This window comes from Cinclus cinclus, chromosome 31, assembly GCF_963662255.1.
Source record: "Cinclus cinclus chromosome 31, bCinCin1.1, whole genome shotgun sequence".
NCBI classification, from domain to species: Eukaryota; Metazoa; Chordata; class Aves; order Passeriformes; family Cinclidae; genus Cinclus; species Cinclus cinclus.
In genome coordinates, this window is record NC_085076.1 from 1,400,936 (window position 1) to 1,424,085 (window position 23,150).

A 23,150-nucleotide genomic window follows, 5' to 3' on the forward strand; every position below is an offset into this window, starting at 1 on the left:
CAGGGAGGCCATGGGGGTACTGAGAGCACAGTGGGGAGGGAATGGGGAAATCTCTGAAGATTGTGGCAGCACTTGGATGTGGAATGGTGAGTCAGTGGTGACAGTGGAAGAGGGGTGGGGATGGCCTTGTGGGGTCTGGGGGGCAAGGGTAGCTTGGGTGCCCTGTGCAGCCTCACACGTGAGCCCCAAGTTGTGCCCACCTATCCGTGAATGTTGGGACCCCATGGGAGCGATGGGGGGGACACACTTGTGTGTCTACCCGTAGCTGAGGTCCACCTCTGCCCCCAGTGCCTTCAGTGCCCCCAGTTCCCCCAGTGCCCAGCCTTGCCTCAAGTGTCACAGCACATTTCCGTAGATGTCCCCAGATTCCCGTGGTCGCCCATGGGTTGCTGGCAGCTCCGCGTAGGTCACCTGGGGATCCTGGAGTGTGGTGGCACGGGGGCACGCTGCGAGAGACACTGGCTGTGGCATCTGGCTGGGGGGACACTCATGGGTGACGTGTTCCTCTGCGTTTGTCCCAGCCTGGACTCACCCCCCATGTGCTCGGTGATCACGACGTGGGTGTACAGCACCTCCCCCTCCTCTGGGGGGGCTGGGGGCTCCGGAAGGGGCCTAAGGGAATAAAGGGGATGTGTGAGAGAGACAGGGGGGTCTGGGGGTTGGGGTCAAAGATGGGAGTGTGGTTTGGGCTCCCCACTCACCTTTCCCGCTGCTTCCTGGCAGCTGCAAAGGAAATAGGGCAGGGGTAACTGTGGGGTCCCAGGACCTTGACCCCTCTCAGGAGTGCTGAAACCCCTCTGCACCCTCAATTTCGCCAATGACCCCGGAGGCCCCCTCCTGCCCCCCAGAATCCCTGAACCACCCCAGTACACTGGACCATCTGAGTCCCTAGAAGCTCTATCTGGACAGGGAGGGAGACCCTCCAAATTCCCCCAGAATCACTGAAAGGACCCCCAAAATCCCTGCAAGGGCTTGCAACACTACCCCAAATCAGTCAGGACCCCGAGGAAAAGTCCTCTGGGCTAAAAGCTGCCCAAATATGTGGCTGTAAGTGCCACGCCATCTTCCCCACACGTCTATGACCCACCAGATCCCTGGGGCCCCCATTGTCCCCATTGTGACCCACCCATGTTGTTCCACCGGCGCCAGCCCAAAGCTCCACCCAGGAGCAGCACCAGGAAGAGGAGGGACCCACCAAGCCCTGCGGCCACTGCAGGGGACAGAAGGGACACATCAGGGTCACCTGTCACTCCAGGGGTCCTGCAATCCCAATCATCCTGTCTGACCCCACCTCTGTTTCCGTGGTGTCCAGTGGTTCCCTGTGGTGTCACCTCCAGGGCCAGCTCTGGGCTGAGTGCCCGGAACATGCGGTGCCCGTCCTGTCCCAGCTGGTTGATGGCCATGCACTGGTAGGTGCCTGAATGTCCCACATCGACGTCCCCAATCTCCAGGAGGGGACCCCGGGCCAGCTCCTGGCCGTTGTGCAGCCAGGTGAAGGTGACAGGGGCTGAGCCCACCTGCACCGAGCAGCGCAGGGTCACGGGGTCACCTGGGCGCACCTGGAGTGCCGGGGGACCGGGGGTGATGGTGGCATTGGCCACGGGCACTGCGGGGACACAGACAGGGCTGGCACGTGGCCGAGGAGGATGGGGATGCTGTGGGTGGGGTCACCCCCAGCCCGAGGGTCCCGCTCACCCAGGACAGTGACATTCAGGGGGACACTCTGGGCCACGCTTTCACCGTTGCTGACCCGGCACTGGTAGTGGCCGCTGTCATTGTCCCCAACGTGCCGCAGCTCCAGGCGGGGGCCGGTGCCCAGCGTTGCCCCCGAGCCCTCCCGGTGCCAGGAGAAGGACAGGGGACCTGTCCCCATGGTCACTGTGCAGCTCAGCACCAGGCTGTCCCCCAGTGCCACCTGTCCTCCGGGGGGCTGCACCGAAAGGGACACCCCCGAGGGTGGGACCTCTGTGGGGAGACGCAGGAGAGACTGGGGATATGGGAGGAGTGGGGGACACCAGGGAGCAGTGCGGGTATCAGAGATGGGGCGGATCTGAGTGGTGTGGAGAGGTCCCAGTCAGGAAAAAAGGGGTGCAGTCATGGAGGCGAGGATTGGAAGAGAGTGGAACGGACCCCCAGGAAGGATGGGACATTGAGCGAGGTGATGTATGGAGAGGGCTCAAGGGAACCCCAGGGAAGATTTAGGGACCCGGACAGGGATGGTGGGACATGTGGACAATGGAGGGAAAGTGGATAGGGAGGGGCAGCTTCTCCAGGGAGGGGTGAGGGGACCTGATGGGGGATGGAGGCACCAGGGAAAGTGATTGGGAGGACTCAGGGAGGGGGCTGGGAAGGCAGGGGAGCATGGAGAGGGTTGAGCGGGGATGGGAGACCTGGGAGGGCTCAGGGGGCTCCCTGTGCCCATCCCCTCACTCACTGTGCACCGTGACGCCGAGCCGGGCACTGCTCTTCTGCACGGTCCCCCCTTCAGAGCTCACCTCGCAGCTATAATTCCCCGTGAGGGAGAACCCCACGGCGGGCACCAGGAGGTGCGGGGACCCCTGCGGGTCCACCACCCTCTGCCCATCCCAGTAGAAGCTGTACAGGAGGGGGTCTGGGGGCCGCAGGGGGCTGGGGGTGCTGAGGCAGCTGAGATTGAGGGGGGACCCCACGGTGAGCTCAGGGGGACCCTCCAGCTCTGGCACAGAGAAGAGCTCTGGGAAGGAGATGGGGGTGGGGAGTGTGACTCTGATTGCACTGAGAAGTGGCTTTGGGGGTGTCAGGATATTTGGGTTCCAGCCATGGGGGTGCTCACCGTGCACTGTCACTGACACTGGTGCTGACACTTTCATTTCTGAGCCCACCAAGCCCGTGCATCGATAGCTGCCGCGGTTTTGGATCTACTGCGTGGAAAGGGACAGCTCGGTGCTTGTGATAGACCCACTCAAATCCTTGACTTCCTCGTAAAATCTCACGCTGGTGACAGGCTTGTCCGACCAGCTCCGGCAGCGCAGTGTCACCGTGTCCCCCTCCAGCAGTGCCCGTGCTGGCACCTGCAGCACCAGCGGCTCTGTGGGACAGCAGGGTCCCGTCACACTGAGGAGCCTGAGACAGCTCCAAAGTGGGTGCCCATGGCACCGGGGACATCTGGCTGCAGTGTCGAGTGTGTGGGAGGGTCCCAGGGACACCAGGAGCAGCCCCGTGGCACAGCTGTCACCAGTGGGGTCCCACCACACTGGGGTGCACTGGGATGCACTGGGATGTCCCTGGGTGCAGGGGACAGGCTCTGGCCACACGAGGGCTGTGAGGCCACCCACAGACTGGAGCCCACCCAGAGCTCTCAGGGAGCCACCCTGAGCATTTCAGATCCCCCCTCACCATTTGACACCAGCACGGGGGGGCTGCGCCCACTGCCGGGTCTGTCACACGTGTAGGTGCCACTCTCGGTGACAAGGAAGCTGTCACGTCCATCCTGCCCCCAGCGCCGCCCGTCCTTGTACCAGGTGGTGCCACCGGCGGTGCCCGAGCCCTGGCAGGTCAGTGTCACCCAGTCCCACAGCACCGCCGGCGTCCAGGGGGGCTGCACGAGGAGCTGGGTGGTCTGGGCACCTGTGGGTGACAGGGGACACCAGCCTGCCAGGGCCAGCCCGGGGCTGGGGACAGCGGGGCGGGGACATGGCATCCCCCGAGGACTCACCAGCGAGGCCGAGGGTCTGGGCTGGAAGGGAGAAGGGACAGGGCTGGTTGGGGGTGGCCCTGCAGTGACAGCAGCACCTGGGGCACCTGCCGTGGTGTCTGGCCCCAAAACTGTCTGTTCCCATGGGGACACCGGGGTAGCACGGAGGTTTGGAGGACAGGGACACCTCAGTCCCCCGGGGTTGAGGCAGGACATGGGGACACTGTGGACATCCCATGTCTGCACAGGTCACCCCCACCAGCACTACAGCACCTGTCCCCATGGCCACATCCCCATGGCCCTGTGCCCGTGATCCCATTCCAATGGCTCCTGTCCCCATGGCCCATCTGCACAGGACGAGGCCCTTGTCCCTGCCCCTGCATCCCTTTCTCCCTGTCCCTGTCCCTACAGCTGCCCCTATTCCTCAAGGTTCCATTTCCCTCATCCTTTTCCCCACATCTCTGTTCCTGTGTTCCCATCCCCACATCCCAGTTCCCCTGTTCCTGTCCCCACCACTCTGGTCACACTGGTGTCCATGCCCAGGCACTGGCTCTGTTTGGCCTTGGGGACCTCAGGGGACCCCACAGCTCCCCTGTGCCCGCTCCCCACCGCTCTCTGCCTCACCAGGGCCCATCCCTGGGGAGTCAGGCCCGTGCCCGTGGCACTCACCCCACAGGAGCAGCGCCACCTTCCCGGCCATCCCGGTGTCCCCGGCCATGGGCACTGGCTGTCACTCGCTGCCAGGGCCACCTGTCCCCTGGCTGGCGGCTCTTGGGATGAAGGGACAGGAAGCGAGCTCAGGTCTCGTCCTCGTGTGTAGGTGGCCCTTGGTGGGGGAGGGGTGTGGACAGGATGGGGGCAGGGTGGGGACCTTGTGGGACATGGGGGTGATGGTGGGACATGGTTTGGGCAGGATGTGTCCAGAATTTGGAGGCAGTGGTGGTGCAGGGGGCCAAGGATGGGTGTCATGGCATGTGGGTCACAGGGATTTGGTTGCAGGGGGACAAGAGGGACCCTTGGGAATCGGGGTTCTGGGGGAAGAAGCAGCCCCTGGCATGGGATCACAATAATGGCGGTGCTGGGTAATGGGAGTGCTGGGGTGGGGGTTCCCCGGGGGGAGAGACCAAGGGAATGGTGGTGCCAGGGCTGGGTTTCCACAGGAATGGGGGTCCCAGGGATGGGCAGTGGCTGGGTGGGCACAGGGGTCACAGCTCCTTCACAGAGTGCCTCAGATTTTGGGGTGGCTCAGAGCCCAGCACAGCTCCCACAGGGTGATCATGGCCAGGGGGGCTCCCCAGCCTTGTCCTGGAAGGTTCTGGCTCTCTGCCCCACACACCCCTGGGCTTTTTCCCATCCCCACATTTCCTGGCTCAGCTGTCCCGGGGAACACCTGAGCAGTTCACAGGTGGGGGAATGCCAGGAAGGGGAAAAAGGGGCTGGGGGTGCATGCAGAGGTTGGGGGGCTGTGGGGGATGGAGCTCTCAGGCCATGCCCCCACCCGCAGGACTTTCAGTTTCTCCTTCCTGCAGCAGAAGGAAGAGGCCGTTTATGCTGAGGCCAGGACGTGGATTCTGTCCTGGGGGCACATCCAGAGGGGTCCTGCCCTGAGGGAAAAGGGCTCCTCTGGAGTGCTGATGCCTGGCTCTTGTCCTGGGGTCTTGTGCCAGGGGGGTCCTCGTTCTTCAAGGGGTGCCACGTCCTTGGGGATTCCTGTCCTACAGGGGGCACATCCTGGGAACGTCTGTCCTGGGATCTCTGAGCGTTCCCGTTGCCCCCACTCGGGCCCTGACACATCTCGGATGCCCAGACCTAAGGGGGTTCTTGTTACAACCTTGCCCTGATGATGGGAAATCCCAGGCTACATTTGAATGATCTCCCTGTTGCCCAATTGGAGGAGGCAAAATTATACATCCACAGAATAAAGGCAAGAATCTTTTCCTACATGGTTTTTATTACAGTCAACAACGAACTCAGCAAATATCAAACTGGCAATGTATAAAATATTCTGGTTTCTACAATCCTTTAAATGCTTGGTCATTCCGCAAGTCACTCACAGTACAAACAAATCACAAGGAAATGAGATGGTTTGGTTCCCTTCAGTAGCCCAGTGGTGCATCCCAGTACAGCGTTTGCTTGTGGATAACACAGAGTGTGGAATCTCCCTGAGTGTCCAACAGGTCCATGGGATTGTTCCCTGCCTGCCGGGCTGCAGCCCAGCCCATAAGGAAGGCTTTTGTTGGGCCAGACTTAGGAACTCTGCCCATTTTTCTCGTGCCCACCCTGAAGCTTGATTTCCTTCCCATGGGTTGTGCTGCCAAAAGGGCAGAAACTCTGTTCATCCTTGGAGCAGGGATTGCACAGCAATGTGTGGAAATGCCCGTGTGTCCCTCAGGCTCTGATTCCCTGGTAAATCCACTGCAGCCTGCCCTGAATTCCCCTGCCTGGGCACTCCCTGCTCCTGCTGTGACAGCCCTGTGCCCCAGAGCCACGTGGGCAGCTCCTGCTCGGTATTTCCACACTTTTGCCTCTCTTCTGGTGTCCACATCCAGAGCCTAAGCATTATTTGAGAGAGGTTCCAAAGTGCAGCTGGTTGTTGAGCCGATCCTTGTGGGATTTGCAGGATTTTCGGGTCTCTCTCAGTCCCTTTGGGACAGGGACCAAAGGATCAATTGCTGCATTTCCACACTGGTTCCCTCACAGCTGCCCCTGCAGGGGGGGTTTCCAGCCAGCCCTGCTCTGAAAACCATCAAAGGCCCTCGCAGAGCCACTGCTTGGGCTCACACGGGGTTTTGTGCTTCTTGCAGGGCTCAGCAAACCACAGCCAGGCCATTTCCCCCCACAGAATTCTCACTTTTGCAGCAGCTGAAAAGCTGCCAGAATCAAAGGCAAGGGGGTGGGGGGAGCCTCAGGTCCTGGCTGCCACCTGGGGCTGGCCAGAGCAGGGCTGGCCAATGCCCATCCCTGAGCAGTGGGGCTGGGCCATGGCCGGGCCCCACACCTGGATGGCCACTGGCTCCCAGCAGGAGGACTTTGGGAGCTCCTTCCTGCCTGGGGCTCCATTCCCAAGCTGCTCTTGCTGGCTCAGATCCTGCACGGGAGGAGGGAGAATGGAGAAGTCTGGAACCCCCCGGAGCCACCATCCCCCAGGAGAAGACCCCCTCGGGCAGGATGTGTCCCCCTGGGACAGGAACCCCCAGGACAGGAGCCCTGGATGTGCCCCCCAGGACAGAACCTGCCCCGTGTGGCTCTCAGCACAAACAGCCTCTTCCTCCTGCTGCAGGAGAGAGAAAGTGAAAGTGTTGGGGGGCACAGCTGGACACCCCCATGCCCCACAGCCTCCCCACCCCTCCCTGCAGACCCCTCACCCTCTGCTTCCCCCACCCTGGGGTTCCCCCAACCCATTTCCTGATCAGGTGTTCTACAGGGTCATCAAGTCAGGAACAGGGTGGGGAGGGACGGGGGGTTGTGTGAAACTGAGGGGTTAAAGGAAGGGAATAGAAATTAAAGAGCAGGAAATGTCCCTGGGTCGTCAGGGGGACAGAGACGCAGAGACTCTTGGAATGTTCCTTTGGGGTTTAGGAGACCACCTCAAACCACGGAACATCCCGGTCTACTGAGCTGGGCCCTGGGTGACCCCAAAATCTGAGGTACCCAGGGCAGGAGCTGTGACCCATGGGGCCTGCCCAGCCACTGCCCATCCCTGGCACCCCCATTCCCCATGGGACCCCAATCAAGGCCCCCCCATTCCTTCTGTCCCCCTGCCCTGGGACCCCCATCCCAGGAATGCCATTCCACACGGTCTCCATTCCCAAGGATCCCCATCCAGGCAGTTTTAGCCTCTGGGACCTCACCTCTCCCTTGTGGACCATGATTTTCCCCAGCACCCCCATTCCCCTGGGACCTCCATCCCGGGGATTCATCCCAGGATCTCAAATCCCGGGAGGCCACTTTGGTCTGTGACCCTCATCCCCAACTCTGACTCCACCCAAACCTTGGGACCCCCATTCCCATGAGGCCCCATCCCTGGCACCCCAGTGTCATTGAAAGACATCCTTGGACCCCAGCACCACCCCAGACACAAAATGGTGGACACATCCTGTCCCCACCATGTCCCACCATCACCCCCATGTTCTACAAGGTCCCCACCCTGCCCCCATCCTGTCCACACCCCTCCCCAACCAAGGGCCACCTACACACGAGGACGAGACCTGAGCTCGCTTCCTGTCCCTTCATCCCAAGAGCCGCCAGCCAGGGGACAGGTGGCCCTGGCAGCGAGTGACAGCCAGTGCCCATGGCCGGGGACACCGGGATGGCCGGGAAGGTGGCACTGCTCCTGTGGGGTGAGTGCCACGGGCACGGGCCTGACTCCCCAGGGATGGGCCCTGGAGAGGCAGAGACCGGTGGGGAGGGGGCACAGGGGGGGCTGTGGGGTCCCCTGAGGTCCCCAAGGCCAAACAGAGCCAGTGCATGGGCATGGACCCCGGTGTGACCAGAGTAGTGGGGACAGCAACAGTGAGACAGGAACAGGGGAACTGGGAGGTGGACAGGAACAGGGGGACAGAGATATGGGGACAACGAGGTGTGAAAAGGAACCTTGGCGAATCAGGGCAGCTGTGGATAGAGGGACAGGGAGACAGGGATACAGGGACAAAGGCCACATCCCATGCAGATGGACCATGGGGACAGGAACCATCGCAATGGCATCCCGGGCACAGGGCCATGGGGATGTGACCATGGGGACAGGTGCTGTAGGGCTGGTGGAGGTGACCTGTGCAAACATGGGGTGTCCACAGTGTCCCCATGTTCTGCCTCAGCCCAGGGTGACAGGGCTGTCCCAGTCCTCAAAACCTCCGTGCTACCCCAGTGTCCCCATGGGAACAGACAGTTTTGGGGACAGACACCACGGCAGGTGCCCCAGGTGCTGCTGTCCCTGCAGGGCCACCCCCACCCAGCCCTGTCCCTTCTCCCTTCCAGCCCAGACCCTCGGCCTCGCTGGTGAGTCCTCGGGGGATGCCATGTCCCCACCTCGCTGTCGCCAGCCCCGCGCTGGCCCTGGCAGGCTGGTGTCCCCTGTCACCCGCAGGTGCCCAGACCACCCAGCTCCTCGTGCAGCCCCCCTGGACGCCGGCGGTGCTGTGGGACCGGGTGACACTGACCTGCCAGGGCTCGGGCACCGCCGGTGCCACCACCTGGTACAAGGACGGGCAGCACAGGGGGCAGGATGGACGCGACAGCGTCCTTGTCACCGAGAGTGGCACCTACACGTGTGACAGACCCGGCAGTGGGCGCAGCCCCCCCGTGCTGGTGTCAAATGGTGAGGGGGGATCTGAAATGCTCAGGGTGGCTCCCTGAGAGCTCTGGGTGGGCTCCAGTCCGTGGGTGGCCTCACAGCCCTCGTGTGCCCAGAGCCTGTCCCCGGCACCCAGGGACATCCCAGTGCATCCCAGTGCACCCCAGTGCGGTGGGACCCCACTGGTGACAGCTGTGCCACGGGGCTGCTCCTGGTGTCCCTGGGACCCTCCCGCGCACTGGACACTGCAGCCAGATGTCCCCGGTGCCATGGGCACCCCCTTTGGAGCTGTCTCGGGCTCCTCAGTGTGACGGGACCCTCCTGTCCCACAGAGCCGCTGGTGCTGCAGGTGCCAGCACGGGCACTGCTGGAGGGGGACACGGTGACACTGCGCTGCCGGGGCTGGTCGGACAAGCCTGTCACCAGCGTGAGATTTTACCAGGATGACAAGGATTTGAGTGGGTCCATCACAAGCACCGAGGTGGCTCTTTCCTCCTAGCAGCTGCACAGCAGTGGTCACGACCGCTTCACGGGCTGGGTGGCCTCCGATGTGAAAGTGTCAGCAGTGGTGGAAGTGACAGTGCACGGTGAGCACCCCCACAGCTGGAACCCCAATATCCTGACACCCCAAAGCCAGTTCTCAGTGGACGCAGAATCACACTCCCCACCCCCATCTCCTTCCCAGAGCTCTTCTCGGTGCCGGTGCTGGAGGGTCCCTCCGAGCTCACCGAGGGGTCCCCCCTCAATCTCAGCTGCCTCAGCACCCCCAGCCCCCTGTGGCCCCCAGCCCCCCTCCTGTACAGCTTCTACCGGGATGGGCAGAGGGTGGGGGGCCTGCAGTGTTCCATGCAGCTCCTGGTGCCTGCCGTGGGGTTCTCCCACTCTGGCAATTACACCTGCGAGGTGAGCTCTGAAGGGGGGACCATGTGGAAGAGCAGCACCCAGCTCAGCATCACGGTGCTCAGTGAGTGCGGGGATGGGCACAGGGAGCCCCCAGAGCCCTCCCAGGTCTCCCAGCCCCGCTCAACCTCTCCGTGCTGCCCTGCCTTCCCAGCTCTCTCCCTTGATCTCCCAAATGCTTTCCCTGGTGATTCCATCCCTCACCAGGTCCCCTCACCCCGCCCTGGGTAAGCTGCCCCTCACTCTCCGCCATCCCCCCGTTGTTCATATACCGCACCTTCCCTGTCTGGGTTGCCAAAATATTCCCTCGCTTTCCGTTAAATCCTCTCCATTTTTACCTTTGATTAATCTCCCATCCTTCTCTGCAATCCCTTTCCCCCCTTTCCAGTCCTCACCCCCATCTCTGCACTCCTTTCTTCCTAACTGAGTGTTGGGGGTTGGTTCTTTCCCTTTTCCCTCAGTGGAATTTTCCCCATTGTCATGCTAAGATGCCTGTTGACTGGGCCCTGGTGCCAAGGGGGAGGAGAGAGATGAGCGAAACCCCTCGATATCCAAACAGCAAGAGGAGGAGACGGAAGGCTCTGGCTCTCCCCATTTCCCCCACGGAGTTCGGATGAGAAGGACGATCGCCGCCTCGGCCCCATCCCTGCCATCCCAGCGTCGGGAGCCATCCTCACTGCTGTTGGACCCTGCCCTGCTGCCTTCTCGCTGTAACCTGCCACCATCCAGCACTCTGCTGAGCTTCGGAACCAACACTGTGAGCAGAGGGCTCTCTCTATCTCTCTCTCTCTCCCCCTGGGACAGCGCTGCCATCACCCCCAGCCCTCCTGCAGCTCTGCGGGACCTGCCAGCCCCCAGCACTGGGAACTACAGCTCAGGGAAAAGGTGCCTGCAGCCAAAAAACACTGGGATTGAGTTACTGTTCTGTTTGTGGCTAATTTCATAGCTGTTGTTGTTCTTGTTTGTCTAGTTAGATATACTAGTAAAGAACTGCTATTCCTATCCCCATATCTTTGCCTGAGAGCTCCCTTAACTTCAAAATCATAATAATCTGTATGAAGGAAGGATCACATTTTTCAGTTCAAAGGGAGGCTTCTGATTTCCTTGGCAAACACATGTCTTTCAAACTAGGACACTGGAAATGGCTTGGCTGTGGTTTGCTGAGCCCTGCAAGAAGCACAAAACCCCGTGTGAGCCCAAGCAGTGGCTCTGCGAGGGCCTTTGATGGTTTTCAGAGCAGGGCTGGCTGGAAACCCCCCCTGCAGGGGCAGCTGTGAGGGAACCAGTGTGGAAATGCAGCAATTGATCATTTGGTCCCTGTCCCCAAGGGACTGAGAGAGACCCAAAAATCCTGCAAATCCCACAAGGATCTGCTCAACAACCTGAGCAGAACCCTGCACAGTGCAAGCTCAGCCAGCAGAGCTGAACAATCAAAAAACCATTTCTCCTAGTTTAATCCAAAATCTTCACTTTGCGTGCAATGAGAAGGACAATGGTCCGGTGTCCCCTGGCACTGGAGGAGGGAAGGGGGAACCCCTGGGGGAACTGGGAGCACTGGGAGCACCAAGATCACTGGTAGTACTGGGAGCCCTGGAACAGGAGCTCTGGGCAGCCCGGCATGGGACCTCCCCACTCGTGGCCACCTCTCAGGCAGGGTGGGCATCCATGAGACCCAAATGGAGGAGGGACACATTGGGGGGCATCTTGGGCAGGGACCACCCATTCCCCCAGTTCCTCCAGAGCTCCCAGTGCACCCAGTGTCCCCCAGTCTCACAGCATGTTCTCGTAGACGTCACTGGGGTCCCAGTGCTGCCCGTGGGGTCCCAGCAGATCTGCATGGTCACCTGAGGGAAGCAAAGGGAGGGGGCCCTGAGAGAGACTCTGGGGTTGGGCACATGGGTGGGGGTGTCACCTGTGGGTGACGAGTCCCTGTCCCCCCCTGTACTCACCCCCTGCCCTATCAGTGCACACAATGTGGGGGTCCAGCGCTGCGCCCTCCTCTGGGGGGGCCGAAGGCTCCTGGGGAGGCCTGCGGGGATAAGGGGGGGGTCTGTGGGAGTGCGGGGCTTCCTGCAAAGAGGGTAAAATGGGGGTTCAGACCAGGAAACCCCCACTCACCTTTCCTGTGGCTTCCTGAGGGCTGCAAAGAAAAGGAGGGAGGGGTGACTGTGGGGGCCTTGGGAGGCTTGAACACACTCGGGATTCCTGACTGCCCCCTGAGACCCAAAACACCCCTAAAAGGACCCAGATAGAACGCCCGGTATCCCTTCATAACCCTCCAGGACCACCCCAAATCCCCCAGGAGCCCCATGTGAGGTCTCAGGGGACTCAGCTACACCCAAGTCAGGAGCTGTTGGTGCCACCCTCTGGCCCCCCCACTCTGAGGGGCTTCACCCCAATCCCTGGGACCCCCATGCCCCCCCATTATCACCCACCCCGGCGGTGCCACCAGTGACAGCCCCCGATGACAGCCAGGAGCAGGAGCAGGTACAGGAGGGTCCTGCCGACATTCAGAGCCACTGCAGGGGACAGAGGGGACACAGCGGGGTCACACTGAACCCCGGGGGTCCTGAACACCCTGGTGACCCCGTGTGACCCCACCTGTGATCCAGAGGTGTCCAGTGGTTCCCTGCGGTGTCACCTCCAGGGCCAGCTCTGGGCTGAGTGCCCGGAACACGCGGTGCCCGTCCTGTCCCAGCTGGTTGGTGGCCATGCAATGGTAGGTGCCCGAATGTCCCACATCGACGTCCCCAATCTCCAGGAGGGGACCCCGGGCCAGCTCCTGGCCGTTGTGGAGCCAGGTGAAGGTGACAGGGGCTGAGCCCACCTGCACCGAGCAGCGCAGGGTCACGGGGTCACCTGGGCGCACCTGGAGTGCCGGGGGACCGGGGGTGATGGTGGCATTGGCCACGGGCACTGCAGGGACACAGAAAAGGCTGGCACGTGGCCGGGGAGGATGGGGATGCTGTGGGTGGGGTCACCCCCAGCCCGAGGGTCCCGCTCACCCAGGACAGTGACATTCAGGGGGACACTCTGGGCCACGCTTTCACCGTCGCTGACCCGGCACTGGTAGTGGCCGCTGTCATTGTCCCCAACGTGCCGCAGCTCCAGGCGGGGGCCGGTGCCCAGCGTTGCCCCCGAGCCCTCCCGGTGCCAGGAGAAGGACAGGGGACCTGTCCCCATGGCCACCGTGCAGCTCAGCACCAGGCTGTCCCCCAGTGCCACCTGTCCTCCGGGGGCCTGCACCGACACGGACACTGCCGAGGGTGGGACCTCTGTGGGGAGACACAGGAGGGAGTGGGGAGATGGGAGGAGTGGGGAACACCAGAGCGATGTGAGGAAATCAGGGTAGGGGAAGGATCAGAGAGGGGTGGGGAGATCCCAGTTAGGAAGAACAGGGCCCAGACACGGGGGTGAGGCTTGGAAAAGGGTGGAAGGGACCCCCAGGAAGGATGGGACATTGAGGGAGGTGTCTCATGGAGAGGGCTGAAGGGAAGGCCACGGAAGATTCTAGAGACCCAGACGGGGAAGTTGGGCAATGTAGGAACCAAGAAGAGGGAGGGACCGCTTACCCAGGGAGGGGTGAGGGAACCTGGAGAGGGATGGAGGCACCAGGGAAAGCGATTGGGAGGACTCAGGGAGGGAGCTGGGAAGGCAGGGGAGCATGGAGAGGGTTGAGTGCGGATGGGAGACCTGGGAGGGCTCTCGGGGCTCCCTGTGCCCATCCCCGCACTCACTGCGCACCGTGACGCCGAGCTGGGCGCTGCTCTTCCACACAGCCCCATCCCCGGAGCTCACCTGGCACCTGTAATTCCCCGAGTGGGAGAACCCCACGGCGGGCACCAGGAGCTGCGGGGACCCCTGCGGGCCCCCCACCCTCTGCCCATCCCGGTAGAAGCTGTACAGGAGGGGGACTGGGGGCCGCAGGGGGCTGGGGCTGCTGAGGCAGCTGAGATTGAGGGGGGAGCCCTCGGTGAGCTCGGGGGGACCCTCCAGCACCGGCACCGAGAAGAGCTCTGGGAAGGAGATGGGGGTGGGGAGTGTGACACTGAGTGCACTGAGAAGTGGCTTTGGGGTGTCAGGATATTGGGGTTCCAGCCGTGGGGGTGCTCACCATGCACTGTCACTGTCACCAGCGCTGACACTTTCATTTCTGAGCCCACCAAGCCCTTGCATTGGTAGCGACCACTGCTGTGCACCTGCAGACGGGACAGGGACAGCTCGGTGCGACTGAGGTGCCCCCATAAATCCTTCCCATCCTTGTGAAATTTTACTCTGGTGAGTAGTTTATCAGGCCTGCCCCGGCAGCGCAGTGTCACCGTGTCCCCCTCCAGCAGTGCCCGTGCTGGCACCTGCAGCACCAGCAGATCTGTGGGACAGGAGGGTCCCGTCACACTGAGGAGCCTGAGACAGCTCCAAAGTGGGTGCCCATGGCACCGGGGACATCTGGCTGCAGTGTCCAGTGCACGGGAGGGTCCCAGGGACACCAGGAGCAGCCCCGTGGCACAGCTGTCACCAGTGGGGTCCCACCGCACTGGGGTGCACTGGGATGCACTGGGATGTCCCTAGGTGCAGGGGACAGGCTCTGGCCACACGAGGGCTGTGAGGCCACCCACAGTCTGGAGCCCACCCAGAGCTCTCAGGGAGCCACCCTGAGCATTTCAGATCCCCCCTCACCATTTGACACCAGCACGGGGGGGCTGCGCCCACTGCCGGGTCTGTCACACGTGTAGGTGCCACTCTCGGTGACAAGGAAGCTGTCGCGTCCATCCTGCCACCAGCGCCGCCCGTCCTTGTACCAGGTGGTGGCACCGGCGGTGCCCGAGCCCTGGCAGGTCAGTGTCACCCGGTCCCACAGCACCGCCGGCGTCCAGGGGGGCTGCACGAGGAGCTGGGTGGTCTGGGCACCTGTGGGTGACAGGGGACACCAGCCTGCCAGGGCCAGCCCGGGGCTGGGGACAGCGGGGCGGGGACATGGCATCCCCCGAGGACTCACCAGCGAGGCCGAGGGTCTGGGCTGGAAGGGAGAAGGGACAGGGCTGGGTGGGGGTGGCCCTGCAGGGACAGCAGCACCTGGGGCACCTGCCGTGGTGTCTGTCCCCAAAACTGTCTGTTCCCATGGGGACACTGGGGTAGCACGGAGATTTTGAGGACAGGGACACCCCTGTCACCCTGGGCTGAGGCAGGACATGGGGACACTGTGGACACCCCATGTGTGCACAGGTCACCTCCACCAGCCCTACAGCACCTGTCCCCATGGCCACATCCCCATGGCCCTGTGCCCGTGATCCCATTCCGATGGCTCCTGTCCCCATGGCCCATCTGCACAGGACGAGGCCCTTGTCCCTGTCCCTGCATCCCTTTCTCCCTCTCCCTGTCCCTACAGCTGCTCCTATTCCTCAAGGTTCCTTTTCCCTCATCCTTTTCCCCACATCTCTGTTCCTGTGTTCGTATCCCCACATCCCCATTCCCCTGTTCCTGTCCCCAACACTCAGGTCACACTGGTGTCCATGCCCAGACCCTGCCTCTGTTTGGCCTTGGGGACCTCAGGGGACCCCACAGCCCCCCCTGTGCCCCCTCCCCACCGGTCTCTGCCTCTCCAGGGCCCATCCCTGGGGCGTCAGGCCCGTGCCCGTGGCACTCACCCCACAGGAGCAGCGCCACCTTCCCGGCCATCCCGGTGTCTCCGGCCATGGGCACTGGCTGTCACTCGCTGCCAGGGCCACCTGTCCCCTGGCTGGCGGCTCTTGGGATGAAGGGACAGGAAGCGAGCTCAGGTCTCATCCTCGTGTGTAGGTGGCCCTTGGTGGGGGAGGGGTGTGGGCAGGATGGGGGCAGGGTGGGGACCTTGTGGGACATGGGGGTGATGGTGGGACATGGTGGGGACAGGATGTGTCCACAATTTGGAGGCTGGGGTGGTGCAGGGGGCCAAGGAGGGGTGTCATGGCATGTGGGTCCAAGGGTTTTGGGTGCAGGGGGACAAGAGGGACCCTCGGGAATCGGGGTTCTGGGGGAAGAAGCAGCCCCTGGGATGGGATAAAGACAATGGCAGTGCTGGGTAGTGGGAGTGATGGGATGGCGGTTCCCATGGAGGAGAGACCAAGGGAATGGGGGTGCCAGGGCTGGGTTCCCACAGGAATGGGGGTCCCAGGGATGGGCAGTGGCTGGGTGGGCACAGGGGTCACAGCTCCTTCACAGAGTGCCTCAGATTTTGGGGTGGCTCAGAGCCCAGCACAGCTCCCACAGGGTGATCATGGCCAGGGGGGCTCCCCAGCCTTGTCCTGGGAGGTTCTGGTTCTCTGCCCCACACACCCCTGGGCTTTTTCCCATCCCCACATTTCCTGGCTCAGCCATCCCAGGGAACACCTGAGCAGGCAACAGCTGAGGGATGCCAGGAAGGGGAAAAGGGGGCTGGGGGTGCAGGCAGAGGTTGGGGGGCTGGGGGAGATGGAGCTGTCTGGCCGTGTCCCCACCTCCAGGATTTTCACTTTCTCTTTCCTGCAGCAGAAGGAAGAGGCCGTTTATGCTGAGGCCAGGACGTGGATTCTGTCCTGGGGGACACATCCAGAGGGGTCCTGCCCTGAGGGAAAAGGGCTCCTCTGGAGTGCTGATGCCTGGCTCTTGTCCTGAGGTCTTGTGCCAGTGGGGTCCTCGTTCTTCAAGGGGTGCCACGTCCTTGGGGATTCCTGTCCCAGAGGGGGCACATCCTGGGCACCTCTGTCCTGGGGGGCTCTGAGCATTCCCGTTGTACCCACTTGGGCCCTGGCACATCTTGGTTGCCCAAACTTAAGGGGGTTCCTGTTACGACCTTGCCCTGATGATGGGAAAACCCAGGCTACATTTGCTGGATTTCCCTGTTGCCCAATTGGAGGAGGCAAAATTATGCATCCACCGAATAAAGGCAAAAATATGTTCCTTCATCGTTTTTATCACAGTCAACAACGAACTCAGCAAAAATCAACCTGGCAATGTATAAAATATTCTGGTTTCTACAATCCTTTAAATGCTTGGTCATTCCGCAAGTCACTCACAGTACAAACAAATCACAGGGAAATGAGATGGTTTGGTTCCCTTCAGGAGGCCAGTGGTGCATCCCAGAACAGCGTTTGCTTGTGGATAACACAGAGTGTGGAATCTCCCTGAGTGTCCAACAGGTCCATGGGATTGTTCCCTGCCTGCCGGGCTGCAACCCAGCCCATAAGGAAGGCTTTTGTTGGGCCAGAGTTAGGAACTCTGCCCATTTTTCTCGTGCCCACCCTGAAGCTTGATTTCCTTCCCACGGGTTGTGCTGCCAAAAGGGCAGAAACTCTGTTCATCCTTGGAGCAGGGATTGCACAGCAATGTGTGGAAATGCCCGTGTGTCCCTCAGGCTCTGATTCCCTGGTAAATCCACTGCAGCCTGCCCTGAATTCCCCTGCCTGGGCACTCCCTGCTCCTGCTGTGACAGCCCTGTGCCCCAGAGCCATGTGGGTAGCTCCTGCTCGGTATTTCCACACTTTTGCCTCTCTTCTGGTGTCCCCATCCAGAACCCAAGCCTTCTTTGAGAGAGGTTCCAAAGTGCAGCTGGTTGCTGAGCAGATCCTTGTAGGATTTGCAGGAGTTTTGGGTCTCTCTCAGTCCCTTTGGGACAGGGACCAAAGGATCAATTGCTGCATTTCCACACTGGTTCCCTCACAGCAGCCCCTGCATCGGGGGTTTCCAGCCAGCCCTGCTCTGAAAACCATCAAAGGCCCTCGCAGAGCCACTGCTTGGGCTCACACGGGGTTTTGTGCTTCTTGCAGGGCTCAGCAAACCACAGCCAGGCCATTTCCCCCCACAGAATTCTCACCTTTGCAGCAGCTCAAAAGCTGCCAGAATCAAAGGCAAGGGGATGGGGGGAGCCTCAGGTCCTGGCTGCCACCTGGGGCTGGCCAGAGCAGGGCTGGCCAATGCCCATCCCTGAGCTGTGGGGCTGGGCCATGGCCGGGCCCCACACCTGGATGGCCACTGGCTCCCAGCAGGAGGACTTTGGGAGCTCCTTCCTGCCTGGGGCTCCATTCCCAAGCTGCTCTTGCCTGCCCAGATCCTGCATGGGAGGAGGGAGAATGGAGAAGTTTGGAACCCCCCGGAGCCACCATCCCCCAGGACAAGACCCCCTCGGGCAGGATGTGTCCCCCTGGGACAGGAACCCCAGGACAGGAGCCCTGGATGTGCCCCCCAGGACAGAACCTGCCCCGTGTGGCTCTCAGCACAAACAGCCTCTTCCTCCTGCTGCAGGAGAGAGAAAGTGAAAGTGTTGGGGGGCACAGCTGGACACCCCCATGCCCCAGAGCCTCCCCACCCCTCCCTGCAGACCCCTCACCCTCTGCTTCCCCCACCCTGGGGTTCCCCCAACCCATTCCCTGATCAGGTGTTCTACAGGATCATCAAGTCTTGAAGACAGAGGGGGTCGGGGTTTGTGTGAAATTGAGGGATTAAAGGAAGGGAATAGAAATTGAAGATTGGAAAATGTCCCTGGGACGTCAGGGGGACAGAGACCCACAGACACTTGGAATGTTCCTTTGGGGTTTAGGTGACCCCCCAAACCACGGGACATCCCGGGCTACAGAGCTGGGCCCTTAGTGACCCGAAAATCTGAGGTACCCAGGGCAGGAGCTGTGACCCATGGGGCCTGCCCAGCCACTGCCCATCCCTGGCACCCCCATTCCCCTGGGACCCCAACCAAGGCACCCCCATTCCTTCTGTCCCCCTGCCCTGGGACCCCCATCCCAGGAATTCCATTCCACATGGTCTCCATTCCCAAAGATCCCCATCCTGGCAATTCCAGCCTCTGGGACCTCCCCTTGCCTTGTGGACCATGATTTTCCCCAGGACCCCCATGCCCCTGGAACCTCCATCCCGGGGATTTATCCCATGATCACAAATCCCTGGAGGCTACTTTGTTCTGGGACCCTCATCCCCAACTCTGACTCCACCCAAACCTTGGGACCCCCATTCCCATGAGGCCCCATCCCTGGCAGACAAGCACCATGACACCCATCCTTGGTCCCAGCACCACCTCAGCCACCAAATTGTGGACACATCCTGTCCCCACCATGTCCCACCATCACCCCCATGTTCTACAAGATCCCCACCCTGCCCCCATCCTGTCCACACCCCTCCCCAACTAAGGGCCACCTACACACGAGGACGAGACCTGAGCTCGCTTCCTGTCCCTTCATCCCAAGAGCCGCCAGCCAGGGGACAGGTGGCCCTGGCAGCGAGTGACAGCCAGTGCCCATGGCCGGGGACACCGGGATGGCCGGGAAGGTGGCGCTGCTCCTGTGGGGTGAGTGCCCCGGGCATGGGCCTGACGCCCCAGGGATGGGCCCTGGTGAGGCAGAGACCGGTGGGGAGAGGGCAAAGGGGGGGCTGTGGGGTCCCCTGAGGTCCCCAAGGCCAAACAGAGGCAGTGTCTGGGCATGGACACCAGTGTGACCTGAGTGGTGTGGACAGGAACAGGGGAACTGGGATGTGGGGATGGGAACAGGGGGACAGATATTTCATGTCTGGGATGTAGGGGCTGCTGTGGGAACAAGGACACAGGGAGACAGGGATGCAGGGACAGGGACAAGGGCCGCATCCCATGCAGATGGGCCATGGGGACAGGAGCCATCGGAATGGGATCACGAGCACAGGGCCATGGGGATGTGGCCATGGGGACAGGTGCTGTAGTGCTGGTGGAGGTGACCTGTGCAAACATGGGGTGTCCACAGTGTCCCCATGTCCTGCCTCAGTCCAGGGTGACAGAGGTGCCTCAGTCCTCCAAATCTCCGTGCTACCCCAGTGTCCCCATGGGAACAGACAGTTTTGGGGACAGACACCACGGCAGGTGCCCCAGGTGCTGCTGTCCCTGCAGGGCCACCCCCACCCAGCCCTGTCCCTTCTCCCTTCCAGCCCAGACCCTCGGCCTCGCTGGTGAGTCCTCGGGGGATGCCATGTCCCCGCCCCGCTGTCCCCAGCCCCGGGCTGGCCCTGGCAGGCTGGTGTCCCCTGTCACCCGCAGGTGCCCAGACCACCCAGCTCCTCGTGCAGCCCCCCTGGACGCCGGCGGTGCTGTGGGACCGGGTGACACTGACCTGCCAGGGCTCGGGCACCGCCGGTGCCACAACCTGGTACAAGGACGGGCGGCGCTGGTGGCAGGATGGACGCGACAGCTTCCTTGTCACCAAGAGTGGCACCTACACGTGTGACAGACCCGGCAGTGGGCGCAGCCCCCCCGTGCTGGTGTCAAATGGTGAGGGGGGATCTGAAATGCTCAGGGTGGCTCCCTGAGAGCTCTGGGTGGGCTCCAGACTGTGGGTGGCCTCACAGCCCTCGTGTGGCCAGAGCCTGTCCCCTGCACCTAGGGACATCCCAGTGCATCCCAGTGCACCCCAGTGCGGTGGGACCCCACTGGTGACAGCTGTGCCACGGGGCTGCTCCTGGTGTCCCTGGGACCCTCCCGTGCACTGGACACTGCAGCCAGATGTCCCCGGTGCCATGGGCACCCACTTTGGAGCTGTCTCAGGCTCCTCAGTGTGACGGGACCCTCCTGTCCCACAGATCTGCTGGTGCTGCAGGTGCCAGCACGGGCACTGCTGGAGGGGGACACGGTGACACTGCGCTGCCGGGGCAGGCCTGATAAACTACTCACCAGAGTGCAATTTCACAAGGATGGGAAGGATTTATGGGGGCACCTCAGTCGCACCGAGCTGTCCCTGTCCCGTCTGCAGGTGCACAGCAGTGGTCGCTACCAATGCGAGGGCTTGGTGGGCTCAGAAATGAAAGTGTCAGCGCTGGTGACAGTGACAGTGCATGGTGAGCACCCCCACGGCTGGAACCCCAATATCCTGACACCCCAAAGCCACTTCTCAGTGCACTCAGTGTCACACTCCCCACCCCCATCTCCTTCCCAGAGCTCTTCTCGGTGCCGGTGCTGGAGGGTCCCCCCGAGCTCACCGAGGGCTCCCCCCTCAATCTCAGCTGCCTCAGCAGCCCCAGCCCCCTGCGGCCCCCAGTCCCCCTCCTGTACAGCTTCTACCGGGATGGGCAGAGGGTGGGGGGCCCGCAGGGGTCCCCGCAGCTCCTGGTGCCCGCCGTGGGGTTCTCCCACTCGGGGAATTACAGGTGCCAGGTGAGCTCCGGGGATGGGGCTGTGTGGAAGAGCAGCGCCCAGCTCGGCGTCACGGTGCGCAGTGAGTGCAGGGATGGGCACAGGGAGCCCCGAGAGCCCTCCCAGGTCTCCCATCCGCACTCAACCCTCTCCATGCTCCCCTGCCTTCCCAGCTCCCTCCCTGAGTCCTCCCAATCGCTTTCCCTGGTGCCTCCATCCCTCTCCAGGTTCCCTCACCCCTCCCTGGGTAAGCGGTCCCTCCCTCTTCTTGGTTCCTACATTGCCCAACTTCCCCGTCTGGGTCTCTAGAATCTTCCGTGGCCTTCCCTTCAGCCCTCTCCATGAGACACCTCCCTCAATGTCCCATCCTTCCTGGGGGTCCCTTCCACCCTTTTCCAAGCCTCACCCCCGTGTCTGGGCCCTGTTCTTCCTAACTGGGATCTCCCCACCCCTCTCTGATCCTTCCCCTACCCTGATTTCCTCACATCGCTCTGGTGTTCCCCACTCCTCCCATCTCCCCACTCCCTCCTGTGTCTCCCCACAGAGGTCCCACCCTCGGGGGTGTCCCTGTCAGTGCAGCCCCCTGGAGGACAGCTGGCACTTGGAGACAGCCTGGTGCTGAGCTGCACGGTGGCCATGGGGACAGGTCCCCTGTCCTTCTCCTGGCACCGGGAGGGCTCGGGGGCAACGCTGGGCACCGGCCCCCGCCTGGAGCTGCGGCACGTTGGGGACAATGACAGCGGCCACTACCAGTGCCGGGTCAGCAACGGTGAAAGCGTGGCCCAGAGTGTCCCCCTGAATGTCACTGTCCTGGGTGAGCGGGACCCTCGGGCTGGGGGTGACCCCACCCACAGCATCCCCATCCTCCCCGGCCACGTGCCAGCCTTTTCTGTGTCCCTGCAGTGCCCGTGGCCAATGCCACCATCACCCCCGGTCCCCCGGCACTCCAGGTGCGCCCAGGTGACCCCGTGACCCTGCGCTGCTCGGTGCAGGTGGGCTCAGCCCCTGTCACATTCACTTGGCTCCACAACGGGCAGGAGCTGGCCCGGGGCCCCCTCCTGGAGATTGGGGACGTCGATGTGGGACATTCGGGCACCTACCATTGCATGGCCACCAACCAGCTGGGACAGGATGGGCACCGCGTGTTCCGGGCACTCAGCCCAGAGCTGGCCCTGGAGGTGACACCACAGGGAACCACTGGACACCTCTGGATCACAGGTGGGGTCACACTGAGTCTTTGGGATTGCAGGACCCCAGGAGTGACAGGTGACCCTGATGTGTCCCTTCTGTTCCCTGCAGCGGCCACAGGGCTTGGCGGGTCCCTCCTCTTCCTCGTGCTGCTCATGGGTGGAGTTGTGGGCTGGCGCCGGTGGAACAACATGGGTGGGTGACAATGGGGACAATGGGGGCCTTGGGGTGCTGTGGTGACACCGGAATGTGGGGGTGATGGGGCAGCACTTACAGCCTCTGATTTGGTCTGCTTTGTGCCCTGAGAACTTTTGTTCAGGGTTTTAAAAGATTTAGGGTCATGTTGGAGGGCCTTGCAGGGATTTGGGTGGTACTTTCAGTGATCCTGGGGGAATTTAGAGTGTTCCACTCCCTGACAAACTTGAGCTTCTAGGGGCTCAGATGGTCCAGTGCACTGGGGTGGTTCAGGGGTTCTGGGGCAGCAGGGATTATCAGAGGCTATTGGGGAAACTGAGGGTGCAGTGGGGTTTCAGGATTCCTGAGAGTGGTCCGGGCCCTAGCGACCCCACAGTTACCCCCTCTCCTCTTTCCTTTGCAGCTGCCAGGAAGCAGCAGGAAAGGTGAGCGGGGAGCCCAAACCACACTCCCGTCTTTGACCCCCAACCCCCAGAACCCCCATTCTCTCTCACACATCCCCTTTATTCCCTCAGGGCCCCACCGGAGCCCCCGGCCCCCCCAGAGGAGGGGGAGGTGCTGTACACCCACGTCGTGATCACCGAGCACATGGGGGGTGAGTCCAGGCTGGGACACACACAGAGGGACACGTCACCCATGAGTGTCCCCCCAGCCAGATGCCACAGCCAGTGTCTCTCGCAGTGTCCCCCCGTGCCACCACACTCCAGGATCCCCAGGTGACCTACGCGGAGCTGCCAGCAACCCATGGGCGACCAAGGGAATCTGGGGACATCTATGGGAATGTGCTGTGA

At 62.2% G+C, this 23,150-nt stretch overlaps 3 protein-coding genes and 1 pseudogene across 3 annotated transcripts; 2 read left to right on the forward strand and 2 right to left on the reverse strand.

Annotated features, from left to right (window-relative positions):
- Positions 1 to 336: 336 nt before the first annotated feature.
- Positions 337 to 5,467, reverse strand: LOC134055099 (Fc receptor-like protein 4; annotated as a pseudogene).
- Positions 5,468 to 7,964: 2,497 nt separating this feature from the next.
- LOC134055100 (high affinity immunoglobulin gamma Fc receptor I-like) lies at positions 7,965 to 10,286 on the forward strand. The gene is made up of 7 exons (XM_062511230.1): positions 7,965 to 8,013; positions 8,648 to 8,668; positions 8,757 to 8,987; positions 9,296 to 9,390; positions 9,463 to 9,550; positions 9,649 to 9,927; positions 10,252 to 10,286. Exons 1-7 carry the CDS (start codon positions 7,965 to 7,967, stop codon positions 10,284 to 10,286), a joined length of 798 nt encoding a protein of 265 aa, XP_062367214.1.
- Positions 10,287 to 11,633: 1,347 nt separating this feature from the next.
- Positions 11,634 to 15,539, reverse strand: LOC134055101 (Fc receptor-like protein 4). Its single transcript, XM_062511231.1, has 10 exons — positions 15,509 to 15,539; positions 14,860 to 14,880; positions 14,541 to 14,771; positions 13,978 to 14,232; positions 12,869 to 13,138; positions 12,465 to 12,779; positions 12,299 to 12,382; positions 11,982 to 12,003; positions 11,813 to 11,892; positions 11,634 to 11,707 (listed from the first exon to the last, which is right to left on the reverse strand). Exons 1-10 carry the CDS (start codon positions 15,537 to 15,539, stop codon positions 11,634 to 11,636), a joined length of 1,383 nt encoding a protein of 460 aa, XP_062367215.1.
- Positions 15,540 to 15,720: 181 nt separating this feature from the next.
- Positions 15,721 to 23,150, forward strand: LOC134055102 (Fc receptor-like protein 2). Its single transcript, XM_062511232.1, has 13 exons — positions 15,721 to 15,742; positions 17,926 to 18,137; positions 19,070 to 19,151; positions 19,779 to 19,799; positions 19,888 to 20,118; positions 20,427 to 20,681; positions 20,780 to 21,058; positions 21,521 to 21,790; positions 21,880 to 22,209; positions 22,276 to 22,359; positions 22,763 to 22,784; positions 22,875 to 22,954; positions 23,041 to 23,150. Exons 1-13 carry the CDS (start codon positions 15,721 to 15,723, stop codon positions 23,148 to 23,150), a joined length of 1,998 nt encoding a protein of 665 aa, XP_062367216.1.